Source organism: Sinocyclocheilus anshuiensis, unplaced genomic scaffold, assembly GCF_001515605.1.
Source record: "Sinocyclocheilus anshuiensis isolate Anshui unplaced genomic scaffold, SAMN03320099.WGS_v1.1 scaffold421, whole genome shotgun sequence".
Classification (NCBI taxonomy): Eukaryota; Metazoa; Chordata; class Actinopteri; order Cypriniformes; family Cyprinidae; genus Sinocyclocheilus; species Sinocyclocheilus anshuiensis.
The window spans coordinates 236,471-252,587 of record NW_015540859.1 but is presented as its reverse complement, the minus strand read 5'-3'; the positions used below and the strand labels follow the sequence as shown (position 1 = coordinate 252,587).

At 36.9% G+C, this 16,117-nt stretch overlaps 1 protein-coding gene across 1 annotated transcript in view; it reads right to left on the bottom strand.

Moving 5' to 3' along the window:
• Nucleotides 1-16,117, bottom strand: part of LOC107687934 (ral GTPase-activating protein subunit alpha-2-like) — a 202,091-nt gene that overhangs the window by 108,229 nt on the left and 77,745 nt on the right. Inside the window, exons 4-10 of the mRNA XM_016485423.1 lie at nucleotides 13,700-13,757; nucleotides 11,098-11,141; nucleotides 10,817-10,997; nucleotides 6,198-6,313; nucleotides 5,914-6,052; nucleotides 5,158-5,360; nucleotides 4,158-4,388 (exon numbers count right to left, since the gene is read on the bottom strand). Of these exons, the coding sequence (XP_016340909.1) occupies nucleotides 4,158-4,388; nucleotides 5,158-5,360; nucleotides 5,914-6,052; nucleotides 6,198-6,313; nucleotides 10,817-10,997; nucleotides 11,098-11,141; nucleotides 13,700-13,757 (972 nt within the window). The remainder of the gene's footprint in view (nucleotides 1-4,157; nucleotides 4,389-5,157; nucleotides 5,361-5,913; nucleotides 6,053-6,197; nucleotides 6,314-10,816; nucleotides 10,998-11,097; nucleotides 11,142-13,699; nucleotides 13,758-16,117) is intronic.

Sequence of the window (16,117 nt, the reverse complement as noted above, 5' to 3'; positions counted from 1 at the left end):
ACTTACATTTTAGACACCATATTGCCTGTTTTTGCTCTATTTCGACAACAAAAATAATTCCAAACAAAGCCACAACACTGTTTTGCGTCTCTGAGCAACATGACAGTGTTTCGTTCCCGAATTAATCAACCGTTTAAATGATTAGGTTCAGTCGCAATGACTCACTTAACAGTGCATATACATATAAAAAAATATAAACATGACCATTATATATATATATATATATATATATATATATATTAGTGCTATCAATCGATTAATAAAAATTAACTAATTAATCGCAAATTTTTCTGAAATGAATCGTGATTACTCCCACCTAACATTAAAGTTTTTAAATATACTTTTATATTGCAATAATTTCACATTCAATCTTCAAATTAATGTACAAACAACATAAAGGCAGTATATTTTTAAATATTTGTTTAATAGCATCTTTTTTTTTTATGACTGAAGGGCAGTATCAATGATACCAATACTGATTTCTCTATAAAATTGCCTCCCCCACTAATATTTAACCATTGACTATAGCCATTCAACATTACAGTATAATTGAGAGCTATCAATTTTAAAATTTATTAGACTTTAAAAAATAACTTCTAATTTAAGTGAACTTAAAACAATCTTCACATAAACCCACTACAAAAAATGTCATATTTACCTTTGCCCTTCAGCAGAAATATACAGAAGTTGAAATTGAAGTTATCAAATACTAAATTCTAAGTTAAATATAGATGAATCCTTAAAGCTATAAAAGTTTTTTTTTCTTTGTCCTTTGATTAATAGACATCACAGCAGCTGGTTATTAGGTTGTTTTGGCTGCTATTTCTTTAAGAGCTGCCGCTGCTGAACGTGACGCGGATCTGACACGCATCATATTTTCTCTCAACTCTTTTTACCTTTTCTGACCCACTTCAGGTCTTGAAGTCTCTATTAAAGAGCTGACGAGTTTAATCGGGTGTATTAGATAAGGGAGACAGTGCTGGGCTGCTCCAGGACAGTTTTGAAAACCATTTCAGAGACATGTTCTTAAATGTGACTCATATAAAATATATTACATGCATGCACAGTTTTAAGGCTTTAATCGCCTTTTTGGTAACTTCATGACTTAACTGACCATGACATTGCATGCACGTAGTCTATTTCGCGCTTTGATATGAAAGGATACCGGCTACAGCGAGCACAGTACCGTTTCCGCACTAGTTTGACTCGTACCTGGCGCTGAAGTGAAGTGGAGCGCGCGTCTGAAACGTCTCCCGTTCTCAGTCGTTCTGCGACTGAATAAATGCACTTCTTGTCAAGAGAAAAAGTGACAGAAGCAGCAGTTGTGAGTGCGGTGGCCAACCCTAGCCCCGCCCCTGCGTTAATTGCGTAAAATATTTTTAACGCGTTAAACTGAAAAAATGAAACGCCTGCGTTAACACGCTAATTTTGACACCACTAATATATACATATATATATATATATATATATATAATTATAAAAAATGCAGTAGGCTAAGCACACGTGACACGCCATATTGCCGCATCCGCGCCCGCAACTGCTCGCGCCTCATGTTTGCGGCTGAATGCAAATGATCATAACTGATGGACAACTACGCCCGTGAAAACATCAGCAATCCGGCGCCGAGAAAAGAAAAAGAAAAAAAAAAAAGATGAAGCCCGTGCATCACTTTCAGGTACATTCTTAATCCTGTGAAACTTTTTTGGTTGTTGACGTTAATAACCTGTTTTAATGTCGGTAATAATTTAACCACCAACAACGCATCTAATATTCTCTCTGAGTTTCCATGTTCCCTTACGAAAATGAGCCATGGTTTTACTACGAATAAAACCAAAAATCATCGTTCTTGTAGCCATGGATGGAATTAACCATGGTTTTGTTAGGCTACTTCAAATAATAGTTTACAAATATTTTTTGTGGTTATAAAAACAGACCTAAGCCAACAACAGCCTTTACAATTACTTTAAATGTACTATATAAAACAATGAGGCAATAACGATTGGTTAATTAATATTTATATGGTTTCATATGGTTTCACACTGTTAAAATACATAATGTAATACAAAATAAACAATATATGTACATTACATATTACAAATGCCTGCAAACGGAGCCAAAGGCCTGGTAATTGCTGCTGTTACACTTACAGGATGAACAAGTCATTTAATATTGACCAAACATTTAGGCTAATTCAAATATCCACTTAATCTTTAATTTTTGGCCAACTTTTTGTGATAGAAATGCTACAGCCTCTATAATTTCTTCATCAAAAACATGTGGACATCACAACCCTTACAAAAATTAACCATGGTTTTATCGTAGTGATTTCTGAATGCTTGAGACTATAAAATCAATCAGACAACTGTATTAATAAAATAATAGCCATAGGTAACTGTCTAGAGCTACAATTGTAATTTGTAAATAATACAATTTAATTACAATTTATTTATTTACTTTTATATTTTATTAAGGTTCTATTTTGACCCCTACAGTAGGTGTTTTTTTTACATCCATAATATTTGGGGGAGGGGCACAACTATACAATTCTGCTTAGGGCACCCATTTGGCCAGCAACGCAATCCTGCACCGAAATTCAAGTTCTGCTCTGTGTTCTCTGCTAATAATCCGACTGTGAATAATGCGAGCGGCGCCACTATGTTGTCACTGAGAAGCTGCAGCCGTGGCGGGGATGATTTCTGGTGTGCCGGTGTCGTGCCGAATTCTGCACCCTGCCAGATTATGCATCCCCTAGTATTGGCAGGTTTAGGAGTAGGTGTAGGGGAGGGGTTAGGCAATCAGGTAGCGATTTCAACGAGGGGATGCATAATCTTGAAGGGGTGCAGAATTCAGCACAACACCGGCAGAACAACAACAATGCGCTACATGTTTCTTTTCCACTCATTTTTTCCAATTGACGGAAATCTGTCGTAGTGACGGAAAACTTTAATCCCTTTTGATGTATGAGCCCAAATTTAAAACCCCCTAGTCTGTAACATATGTGAGATAAAATAGTTTGCTTTGTAGATAAAATGCTAGAAAACATGCTGTTTAGACTGCATATGGTTATACTAGGATAGTAATTCTTTATTATGATTCACATGAAAACTGTAATAATTAGCCTAATCTAAATAAACAGATAAATACATCTTCTGATGTAAGCAGTTTAACATAGATTCTGGCCACACGGTGGCAGCAAAAGACAGAACATCTGAACAAAAGTTTCATTTTCTGATACAAATCATCAATTGATTGATGTATTATAATTGTGTGTGTGTATACATACTGGTGTAAAAATCTACTGGTAAAATCTACATATTGAAAAACACTATAGGTGTTAAATAATGTTCTTTGTTTTCCCTTCCTGTCACTGTGCAGCCCATACAAAATAAAATGCCAGATACAGTTTGTCTAACCAAACTACTAGTAATAACCAGGGGGGAAAATATATGCATGATGCAGGACTTTTAATTATAAACAAGCCTGAAATACACCAGGACTCTTATTTTGAAAACGTCTATGCTTTACTATTTCCAGCTGCTCATTCAAACAAATGAGGGAGATAAAATGATATGCACTCTGAGGACAGTCTACAACATATACTATAAACACCATACAGTAAACACTCATAATTTATCAATAGTTGATCATAAATAATCTACTGGCAAAAAGGCGTGGTTTTCATTGATTGTGAACTGCTTTGAAACCGTGAGCCTGTAGAACGCACAACAGCATTGCATTTTGACTTTCAATGTGCAGTGCTCATATTTATTTGATTAAATCATAGGCTTTTGAAGTTTAATAATAACATTAGGCTGTATTGTGATTTCTGCTTTTCCACCCACAAACTTGAGATTAACTTCTTAAAATTATAATTAAAACATTTGTTATACCATATTTAGGATATATACATCTTTAGATGATTTTTTCGAATTTCAATTAAATTTAAACAAATTATATATACTTGTATACATATCATATCGTCACTTACGTATCTGAAAACATACTGCATTATGAGACAGCGGACAATAAAAATACCAATACCGAGCTCTGGACAAGTGTCCAAATATTTTTAGGGTCACTATATCTCTAACCAAGTATAATATGCCTAAAATCACGCGAACATGAGGTGAAATGTAAGCAACAGAAGCACTCAGCACCTGATGGAAGACCTCATTGACGAAATTGACGTTGTCTCGTGTGGAGAGCAGGATGGACTGCACCATGTCGTAGACGGTGCGATGCTCCTCCTCAATGCTACACAGACTGGAGTTACTGCCCCTGCGATCTGACAGCGTGCTGCTGTTGGAGTGATTCTTCTCCTGTTCCACAGGACCGTTGGGCTCAGAGTCTGCGCTCTTCTCCTGACTGATCCCGCCCGCAGTCACAGTCTGAACACAAACACAGGGAGAAGAAAGAGCTTCCATGCATTAACTACATATATACAGTTTATAGTACTAAGATTTAATAATAATTTCTAAGACTTCACCCATTTTAAAATAAAATACAATGTATAAGAATATAATAAAAAAATAATGTGGAAAAGTGTCTACACTCCTTGGGAAAACACAAACTTAAATGAAAATAAATAAAAAGTACATACATATATAAACAAACAATTTTGCACAGAGTTTCTGAGGCTATTGTTGTAATGCAATATGTTAAATAATGAGAAGAGAAAGCCGCTCAAATATGAGATGGCAGAGAACCTGCCACTTTTCCTTCAGAAAAATATATTTTGCCAACCGTTTTGTATTCATATGCACCTTACTGATATAGAGGACAATATGTGCTTCTATTAGCTAAAAGCCATTATTAGATGCACAGTATTATAAGAACAACCTTTTCTGCACACTTTATACTTTGTGTATGGCAAAAAAGCAACTTTTTTTGTGAAAAAGTGTGTTTGAAGTTGATATTGCATTAAACAACACATGCTTTACAATGTTTTTGCATCTGCGCTTTTTTCAAAATAACTATTTTTTTAACTAAAATAAATAAACAAATAAACAGCATGAGGGTGCGTACATGACGACAGAAATTTCAATTTTGGTTTTATTGTTCCTATAATGAACTTGCCAAATGAGTTTCAATTAAGAAAAATTATATTTCATTTTAGTGAGTATGATGACGGTTCTCTGTCATCAAGCTTCCTCCCACCTGGATGATCTTAGGAAGGACCTCTCCTCCGTTCTTAGAGCTGCTCGTGGCCGAGTTCACATACTTCTTCTCCAGGAAGAAGTTAACGAGCCACGTGATGAAGGCCACACGGGGAGCCAGGTACTGATCCCTAGTGCAGTATGTGCTCTCACTGTTACGCGTCACAGGGACGTAGAGGGGCTTTGGTCTGTGAATGGGAAGATCTGTGTGAGAGAGAGAGGAAAGAAAATACAAATTAAAAACAAGAAATACGTTTTGAGCCATTGCTTTGACACAGCACCTGTCAATCAATATAAAACTAAAACTGCGATATGGCTAAGTGTGCTTATCAAGCTGCAAAAGGCTTTTTTGCTTTTTCACCCTGCGTGCTTCCGAGTGAAGCGCAGCACTGTGTTCATTTACAGGTGAACACTGCTCGATCCAGTGTTTTCAGCATCTCAGAGTGGCCATGGTTCACAGACCTACTGTATGCGTCCCATCAGTTTAACATGCATTTTGTAACACACTGTTTGGCAGTTATGCTTTATATTCACATTCCCATCATTTCCAGCATTGTTGTGGACAGATCATTTTACTAATCCTGTAAAGAGAAATTTATTGTTCTGTTATCACAGAAACGTAGCCTCCCTGCCGTTTTATACCAAAATAAGAGCTCCACAGGTTTAACTCTTTTAAGTAAAGAAATTCATCGTTAAGCCAAATATTGTGTAAAATGTGAGCTGCTAAAATAAGGTTTAGCGAGAAACATTTCTTCACCTAATTGTGGCTTGTAGAGGTTGGTTTGTTTTGTGAAAGTGGGGAAGAGTTGAGGCAGGTAGTACTTCTTGAACAGGGAAAAGAGAAATCTGAAGCCTGTGTCTTGGCTGTCTTTGTTTTTCCAGTCCAAGCTGGATGCCTGTGGGGTTAAAATAAAAATAAAAATATTTGATTCAGATTACATCATGGCAATTCAGTTATAAGCAACATCCAGACTTCAAACAGAAACAAAGCAGGCCACAAGCAATATCAGCCAAACACTGACATGTGCAGCTCTGTCTCACCTGGAGAACCATGACCTTGAGCACAATCTGGAGGACAGAGCAGGTGTGGTCTTCTGCCACCTTCTCTCCGGGAACAGCAGGCACCAATGGGCTGATCTCCTCTGGCACAATCTTGGCTACAAAACCACAAACACAGAGTCTGAATATACTCATAAACATCTGAAAGGTGAGGTGTGTAATTCATGATCCAGAAAGCACCAAATGGATTTGTAAAAAAAAAAAAAAAAGATAAAGATGAACTAGAAGAATCTTTGAGTGGGGCTTGTCATCACAATGCTAGGGTTTTCTGGATGGCTCCTATTCTGCTCTATAGATCAGAGGTTCTGAACCTTTTTGACTCTAAAGGGCCAAACTGTTAAAGACTATATTAAAAAGTTCCCCAAAAATATAACTAGTACTTCTGCTGTAATAATAAAGTTTCTTATTTTCACCCATTTTTAAGTACATTTTATGTTTAAATGTATTTATTTTCATTTTGAATTTATTTATTTTATGTATGTATGTATATTTGTTCTTCAGAGTTCACATTTTTTTTTTCTGAGCAATGAATTGACATGATTTTTTTCTAGTCTTTTGTGATTATGGGATTTTTCCCCCTTTTCCAAAAATAAACAAATAATTGGATCTTGCACACTTTTCAATCCACCTGTAACATGATTCCAAGAAATTCTTCCAAAGAGGACAATGAGGAAGAGGTCCTGTGTGACTGAAATGTTTGTTGTGGGTTTTAAATGCATGGAGCACTTTATTTTTTGCACATGAATAATAGAAGATTGCTGGTATATCTGTATGTAATCCTTTTTTGGATATGCAGCAAACTAATTTCAAATATTGAGTTTCTTTCTCTCTTTGGAAGTTTTTTTTTTCTACAAATATATTTGTTACTCACAAATAATTTCTACCCAGCTTGACATAACTACGAGAAATCATACTTATTTATATTTAAATAATATAAGAAATTAGATCTCATTATAGAAGTTTTCCAGATCTAGAAATTACACTTTTAAAATTCACTTATATCCACATTTTCCAAAAGCGAGAAAATTCTAGTTCTTAAATAAAATGGTAGCTGTTGAGGAAAAAATGGAAATAAAAAATGGTGTCAGCTTAAATTTTGATTTGATTTGTTTGTTGGTTTGATCTTATTTTTAATTAGTTTAAGCCATCTCAAGGCACTTCTGTAAGTTTGATGAGGCCTCCGATTGGGTCCCCTGCTTGAGAACCACTGCAGATATTTTGGTGTATGTCTACAGGACATCATCATGAGCACAATCACACGCTACCACACAGCAAGCTGCACAACATAACAATAATGGTATACACGTTCAAATTTTATTCTTAAGTATGAGCAACAGAAATTGTGACGCCTCAGCAAACATTACTATTGATGCTCCTACAACATGCAGTCCCTGCGCAAAAAAACACACGACTGGTGGAGCCAGATGTTCAGAGCATTCAAACAAACAGCAGCACAGTCTGTTACAGTGTGCATTATTATGTTTAAGAGTATAAATGTACAAATTGCTTATACTTTAATGTCATCAATGCACAGTAAACTGGGATAATATTTGAAGTTTATTTGAATAATTATTCAAAAACTTGAACAACTCACTTTTTGCAAGATCTGCATGCGGCTTATTTTTATCACATGGACTGTGTCAGCTCAAAGCGTCGTGCCACATTGTTCCTGCCACTACTGTCTTTGTCATTGCAGAAGGCTGAACAGCCTTCAGTGTGAATAGCCTATGTGTTGCACTAATGAAATCTATTCAGACATAAAGCACGTCAGCACAGACAGAAAGGAATATTCACTGATTTCAAATGCATATGAACACATCCACAGTGCTTGAAAGGAATGGGTCATTACCGGTTCAAGGGCATCAATAAAATCTATTCCGAGAGGAAACATCAAGGGAAATCATTCCTTTCAGCATTTAACAGACTCTGACCTCCTTTTCTGAGGATGCTGTGCCACCATTTGATTATTACACTCTAATACTAGATTTAAAGTGCCTTTGTGCCACAAGAGCATTAATGGCCATCATTAAAAATGACATTCCCAAACAGAAACACAGTAGATGTGTTGTAAATGGTGAGGGATAAAATGAATGAAGGGTAAAACTGTGAACACGGAAGAATAAGAAGCTAATTTTGTTACTTCAGGTAAGATTAGGGATGCACGGTATTATCGGACTGATATCGGAATCGGCCGATAATGGCTTTAAATGTAAATATCGGCATCGGCCCGATATGAAAAATTATGCCGATATGTCTTGCCGATAAGAGGAATGCGTTAACTCACATGTGTTCAGGGTGTGCTAGTGATTAGATCAAGTCAGGAGTATAGCTAATTCTTGAAGCAAAGTTTTGTCTGATTGATGATTAGATTGACTGTTTTGGATCGCTGCATTTAATCTGTGAAAGCACATACAGAAAGACGCGTTCGTTGTGTGATAGAGTAAAAAGCACATGCAGTGGCAGCAGCGGCAGCAGTGATAGCCTCCGCCAGGTCCTAACGCCCGTTCGGTAAGGAGTTTTAATCTGTAGGGGGCGCTGTTGGCCTACTTCTAATTAAATTAAAAGGAAAATAGCCTACACAAATAACCTTTAGACTGTGTTTCTGATTAAATAAAGCAGTATTTAATAAGCTATAGCTTACATGAAAAAAAATTACAAACATAACACTTTTATGTGTTTTTATATATACTGATTTATTCATTAATATGTATATGTTTTATAAGAGGAATGCGTTAACTCACATGTGTTCAGGGTGTGCTAGTGATTAGATCAAGTCAGGAGTATAGCTAATTCTTGAAGCAAAGTTTTGTCTGATTGATGATTAGATTGACTGTTTTGGATCGCTGCATTTAATCTGTGAAAGCACATACAGAAAGACGCGTTCGTTGTGTGATAGAGTAAAAAGCACATGCAGTGGCAGCAGCGGCAGCAGTGATAGCCTCCGCCAGGTCCTAACGCCCGTTCGGTAAGGAGTTTTAATCTGTAGGGGGCGCTGTTGGCCTACTTCTAATTAAATTAAAAGGAAAATAGCCTACACAAATAACCTTTAGACTGTGTTTCTGATTAAATAAAGCAGTATTTAATAAGCTATAGCTTACATGAAAAAAAATTACAAACATAACACTTTTATGTGTTTTTATATATACTGATTTATTCATTAATATGTAATATGTTTTATTTTTTAAACAAATCATAAGCTCTAAAAGATTTTCAGAATTTGTACAACTCTTGCTTTAGACCATCTACAAATGTTAAATCTTAAAATAAAATGTTAGGGTAAACTGCATCTATCTGGGAAAAAAATTCAGCGATTGATATATAGTTTATTTAGGCCTATAGTTATTTTCAAAGCTTCAATGTACTGTCAAAAAACCTTAATTATTGTTTATTTAATTCTAACAAATAAGTTCTTGTTAAGAACTAACCAAAATTAAAAATATTTTGCTTATAATTTCTGCACAGGAGAGACTTGGTGTTGTTTCCAAACAATAGGAAATATATCGGTATCGGCCAAAATGAGTTGAAAAATATCGGATATCTGCAAAAATCCAATATCGGGCATCCCTAGGTAAGATAGTACATGTACAGCATTTACACTGAGTTCAGTTGATTCGTTTATGTATTTTTGTAGGCCAAACTTGGAAATGAGTCTCTATTTTAGCACTTCTTGGAAACAAGTCTATATTTTTTACCATGCGGTTCCATTTAGCTGTTGCTTTTGCCAACCTTTATTTCGGCTTCAAAATACATAAATGTCATGCTCATTTGTGAAGATTATCAGCATGAACAAAACATGTAAGAATCAGAAAGCTCTGGTTCCAGAGCTTATTTTCTGCAATAATCCAAAAGCCAATGGAAAATCCTATTCGTTTTTTTGTCAAACAAAATACAGTACATACTCACTGCAGCACCCTAAATCATACATAAAAATGAAAAGCTCTCAGCTGATTGGTTGGATTTTTTAAATATATTTTCCTAATAATTATGTCTATACTTTCTTTCAATTAGACTTGACCGCCCTATTTTTGACACAACACTGTATTATTGTGATATTACTGATTTCAGATTTATCCATATCTAACCTCAAACAAAATATGCAAAGTAGCAGTTGACTAAAGTTGATAAAGTTGACTTTATGCAGGTATTCTATAGGTTAGGAATAAAAGACTAAGGTTACACTTTATAATACGTGACTTTAACTACAATGTACCTACAGTAACGTAAACCCTTAATACTATTCTGTACATATTTGTTCAATTATATTGCAACAAAAACACCTTAAAATGAAGTGCAACCCAAAACCCTTTTGCTGCTATGGAGTTGGGATACGGGTTTGTGGTATGGTTAGGTTTAAACTTGAGTTAAGGGGTAGGGTCAACAGAGTAAATATAGATGTAATTACATAAATTAATTACAACATTGTATTTGCATGCGGCTTTTAAAAAAATATATATTTGTACAATGTACAAATATGTATATACACAGTAAGTGCACTGCATCAAATAATTCAATTAAATGTCAGTACATAGCAGCTAAAGACACTTCATATACAGTGGGTCCCAGCATAGTTGGCTATGTCAATGTGTGTGCATGTTTGTTACCGTCAGGCGGGTTGGAAAAGGGGTTGTATATGATGGTGTCCAGTGTGCAGGGTCCTCTGGATGAGGGTACAGCAGGGAATCCTGGGATCAGACAGGCAAAGATGAGAAGCTGCTCTTCGGCACAGTTACTCTGCAGAGCCTGCAGCCAGAGCAGGAACAGACGCATGCCCTCACAGCGGATCTGCACACACAAACACAACACCACCTCCTGCATTCACACTGATCCACAACAGATGTGTATGTCGTAATTTTAAGCTCTTCTGATTAATTAATCGACTCACCTTGAACGAGTTTCCAGTGTGCAAAAGTTTTTTGAGAATAGAACCTATAAAAGAAAAGTGTTTAAAATGGCACACAATCAGTAACTAATTTAATCGTTACACTGCTTTGTGATGCACAAAACTAAATGTAATTAAAAAGGTTACTATGATGAAGCGATCTGAAGGCTGACACCTGCTGCTGAGAGAGGACTTACATCACAGTATGAGTCATATCATGGTAACAGTATAGCTCGTTTTCACTGCATAGTTCTTTTTGCTGGGAATTCAACCCAAAATGTTTTATATATTACACAACTCAATAATGTAGACTTTACTTAAAAAAATAAAAAATAAAAAAGCACCAGTGTCTACTAATATTTGCTATGGTGTCCCATGTACCTGTATAGAGTGCAAGAGTCTGTTTCCATATGTAAAAATCCATATGAAAATTGATTTTTAATAATAACCTATAACACTTTAAAGACAGACCTACTGTGAGCTGGAAGGTTGCTTTTTTTGCATTTTGCTTTTTTTTAATAATCGCAAAAGACATAATACAGTCAGTCTTCAAAAATTCTCAAACTAATATTTATATAAAAATGCATATTTTGCAATAAATGATTGTCTCTTTAGACATACTTAACATCAATAGTTTTTGTATTTATGCTTCATTTTCAATCATATTGTTATTTGCAACACACCACGTGATTATACTGTAGTTTCTTCCCCACACTAGATCTTGTACCTTTGCTTTTTTGTTTGATTTTTAGGCTACGTCCACACGAAGCCAGAGCTTTCCCTATCTGATTTTTTTTTTCCTCCTCGTCTCAAGAAATATCTGCATCCACACGAAACCGACACAAAATGATGTAGTATACATGCCAGACCAGTATGTGGCACTGTAATTCTGCCACAGAGATACACTAAAAATGGAGAAGAAGACTTGGACTATGCGCATAAACCTTGCGAACAAATGAAACAAACGAACATGGAACAATACATTTATTAATCTGTGTTAATGTTAATAAAAAGACAATTGCTCAGTGTTTGTTCATGTTTTTGTTGCTGTTACGTGACGTAGCGGTGTCTGACTAGGGGTGAGACGTGGGCTGATTATTATAACGATATTTTAGTTTCAGAAAATATACGGATTCGCTGTCCACACGAAAACGCAAGGGTGGCGTTTTCAGATTTATTCACTCTGGGACTCGGTTTTAAAAAATATCGGTTTCACTCTCCCAAAACGCCGGATCCGTCTGGACGAAACGCCTATACGATACAAAATGTATGCGTATACAGCTAAACGCGTCTCTGTGTGGACGGGGCCTTAAAATACTTGCTTCAAATGAAAGTTTGTTATGTTGTGATTCACCTCGTAGCCAGTTGGTTTGGTTCACTGCTTATAAACCTTTAACTGTGACTTTTTAAAAATCCGAATGGGAATAACAGTCCCAGAATCAATGCTGCTGAAAAAGTGGTCAAAAACCCTTGGACAGCATTTTGAAATGCAAAAAGGATTCAAAAAAAAAAAAAAAAAGATCCATCTGTTGAATTTTATATTGATATGCCAGTTGTGGCATTGCTTGGCAATCGTAAGCAACACTCAAACAGTCACACAGTAGCTACAGTACACTGGAGGATCAGACTCACCTTATAATCAACTGAGGAACTACTTCAACACAGATTGGAAGTGGACTGAATCTATTAAAAAGCCAAGCTATGTTTTGATACTTTAGCTGACAGAGAGAGGATTGCGAGTGTAGGGAAACAATTTTGCCCAGCAAAGACATATAGCTGAAAACAATAACAATAAGCTTAGACACTGTTGCATCAATTTTTGCTTGAATTTCCCCTAGGCATCTGTCTGTCTGTCTGTCTGCCCATCTCTATGCGCAGGGCTCTAATTGAGGTTATTGCCTCCTTTGAGGGTCTTCCTGTACGGAAGACTGAAACCACGAGACGCATAATTTCATTTAGCAATTTGCATTTAAAATGAAGCCTTTCATTTGCATTTCTCATTTATTAACCTCCTGCTCTCACTCTCTCTGTAGCTAATTATTTTCTCTGAGAAAGTATTAAACCAGGTTACACTGACTCTCTCCTGAACCTGCTTTAACAGCAAAACGCATACAGACTGACTCATAAATAATCATGCACAAAGAAATACTGATACTGTAAGCAATATTTCAATTTCAACAGCTAAACTGTGTGGCATGAACCATGTGAGTGTAAAATGAGGTCTGAACAGCACTGACCTATACTGTGAAACTGCCATCGACTGTTGATTTTCTCAGGTAGAAGTTGCAGAATTTTCTGAAAGGAAAAATAAGGACACGGTAACCCCCGGGCCCCGGGGGCTATCGACGCGGGGGTGGTCTCATTCGAAAGGGGGCCTCGAGACGTACACTCGATTCGGTTCCTTGAGCTGAAGGGATTCCCCGAATTTGGTGCAGATCGGCCGCACCTTTACGGAGATAAGGCCGTTCAAAGTTTCAATGGTATTCCATACACTTAAGCTTTAAAACAAAGAAATACTGATACTGTAAGCAATATTTCAATTTCAACAGCTAAACTGTGTGGCATGAACCATGTGAGTGTAAAATGAGGTCTGAACAGCACTGACCTATACTGTGAAACTGCCATCGACTGTTGATTTTCTCAGGTAGAAGTTGCAGAATTTTCTGAAAGGAAAAATAAGGACACGCCGTGATCACATTCAACTAATAGCATAAAATTCAAGAGCTCAATGTCAGTCATTTTTCACTTCATATATAGTTTACACCCAATGATAGTAAAGTGGTACAAAAAAAAAAAAAGCTCATGCCAAGTTTCTGTGTCAGGTTTCTCCTTCAATGTAAGTCTATGGTTTTATTTTTCACCAGGCCACAACACAAACTCTGATCACAGAGAAGCAAAGTAAACCTTTTATTCATCATTCAGGTTATGCCACCCACTAGGGGTGTGTGATATGTATCGTCTACAGTATCGCAATTGTTGTTTAAACAATGTGGAAGCTGACATTATCAAGTACGTCGCTCACTTTGCAAAAAACAAACAACAAATCTTGAGATTGAACACTTTCACTTCTTTATGTGGCCTAATAGAATGCAGTTAGAATGACAAAATTCAATATATGGGGCCAAAAAGCCTAGGCCTATATGGGCTTTTGTCTTATACTTATATCTTAAGATATAGTTAAGTAACATCACTTGAGCAAGTGTGCCATTTTCCTAAATATGTACGCAAATGTGATACAGATTTTTTTTACAACAGTTCAATAAACAAAGTGAATATTGCGAGTTACATTTTAGACTTAATTTTTGCTTGATTTTTGTCATTGCAAATAGTTCTGAACAAAGGCACAGCAGAACTGTTGTGCTTCTCTGAATAGTTTTTGAACAAACTGGATGAATGGATTACTCAGTGACTCAATGATTAAGACCTGCCACCACCTACTGCTGGTTTTAATTTAATATTGAACGTATTATTAATGTATTATCTTTAAAACATTAATCTCATAGTATTATTTATGCAGTTGTAGTGTAAATGCATCTAAATGCTGGTTTACAGTATGTGCAGCATCTGTAGCACTTCTGCAGTGCAACGGATTTTGTTGATACTTATTTAATTTGATTGGGAACAGCCCACAGTATCTCATATATAGATGTTATTGATTTAATGCAAACATTTGGTTTAAAAGATGATGCATAAATTTAATACGGTTAGAAAATAAAAAGTCCTTATGAAGGAAAAATGTCCTTGGAAATCAATTTAAGGTAGCAAATTTCACAGCTTAAAGAAAAAGTTAATTTATGCCACTGCTGTGAACTGACAAAAATGCACCGAATATAAAGAATGTGAAAATCAGCTGTTCACGACAGGCCATAAACACACTCTGCAAAATAGCTTCTAATTATTATTACCAACAAAAACAGAGAAAATACTGTTTTTTGACAATACTGCAACACCCACATTTTTGGGGAGTCTGGGAAGACAAAGTTTCCACCTACATGCTATTTATTTGAAACGGTCAGCAGAGAAAGATCAACACGCTCCAGCTGTTGAGCCAACTGTGACCTTATTACCACAAGACCCTTTTGACACCATATCATTAACGTCTATTCACAGACAGTTAGATGTGTCCCTGGTGAGTGATACATACAGAGACAAGTGGGTTAAGATTCACTCTAATGGACAACGGTAATGTCATCAGTGGCAGTGCATTATGAGTAATGCCATTATAAGACACTCAACCAAAGAACAGCAACATGGGATCAAGTCTGTCACCGCAAACACACGTCCACAACGCAAAGAGTGGCATCCGTGACACTTTACAAGAAGAGGACACCATAATGTCACCATAATCTCACATGCTACGCGACAGCCGTCACTCATCGTGTCATTCTCATTTACGTCCTGTGTTGATGTGGAACGTGATGACACATGAGTATGAGAGCATTCAAGCACCTCCGTATTGATCTTCAGCGTGTGGAAGGACAGCTCTGGATTACAGCCTGTCATTGTCGTGAGGAAACTGACAAATAACTGGAGCTGATATCCAGTGGCGGGATCTGTTTAAGCCTGCACGCTTGGGGATTGCAGAAGAAGGCTGAGGTTTCGGTAATGCTTCTTGCAGCGGTAACGGAAAGCGCTCCCCTGCTGCGCTGCAGCAGTGTCTGGGTTTTTTGGGGGCCGATAACGATACTGATATTAGGGTCTCTCTCTCTCTCTCTCTCTCTCTCTCTCGCTCTCTCTCTCGCTCTCTCTCTCGCTCTCTTGCGCTCTCTCTCGCTCTCTCTCGCTCTCCCGCGCTCTCTCTCTCGCGCTCTCTCTCTCGCGCGCTCTCTCTCGCGCGCTCTCTCTCGCGCGCTCTCTCTTTCGCGCGCTCTCTCTCGCTCTCTCTCTCTCTCGCTCTCGCTCCCTCTCTCTCTCTCGCTCTCTCTCGCTCTCTCTCGCTCTCTCTCGCTCTCTCTCTCTTTCTCTCGCTCTCTCTCTCTCTCTCTCTCTCGCTCTCTCTCTCTTTCTCTCTCTCTCTCTCTCT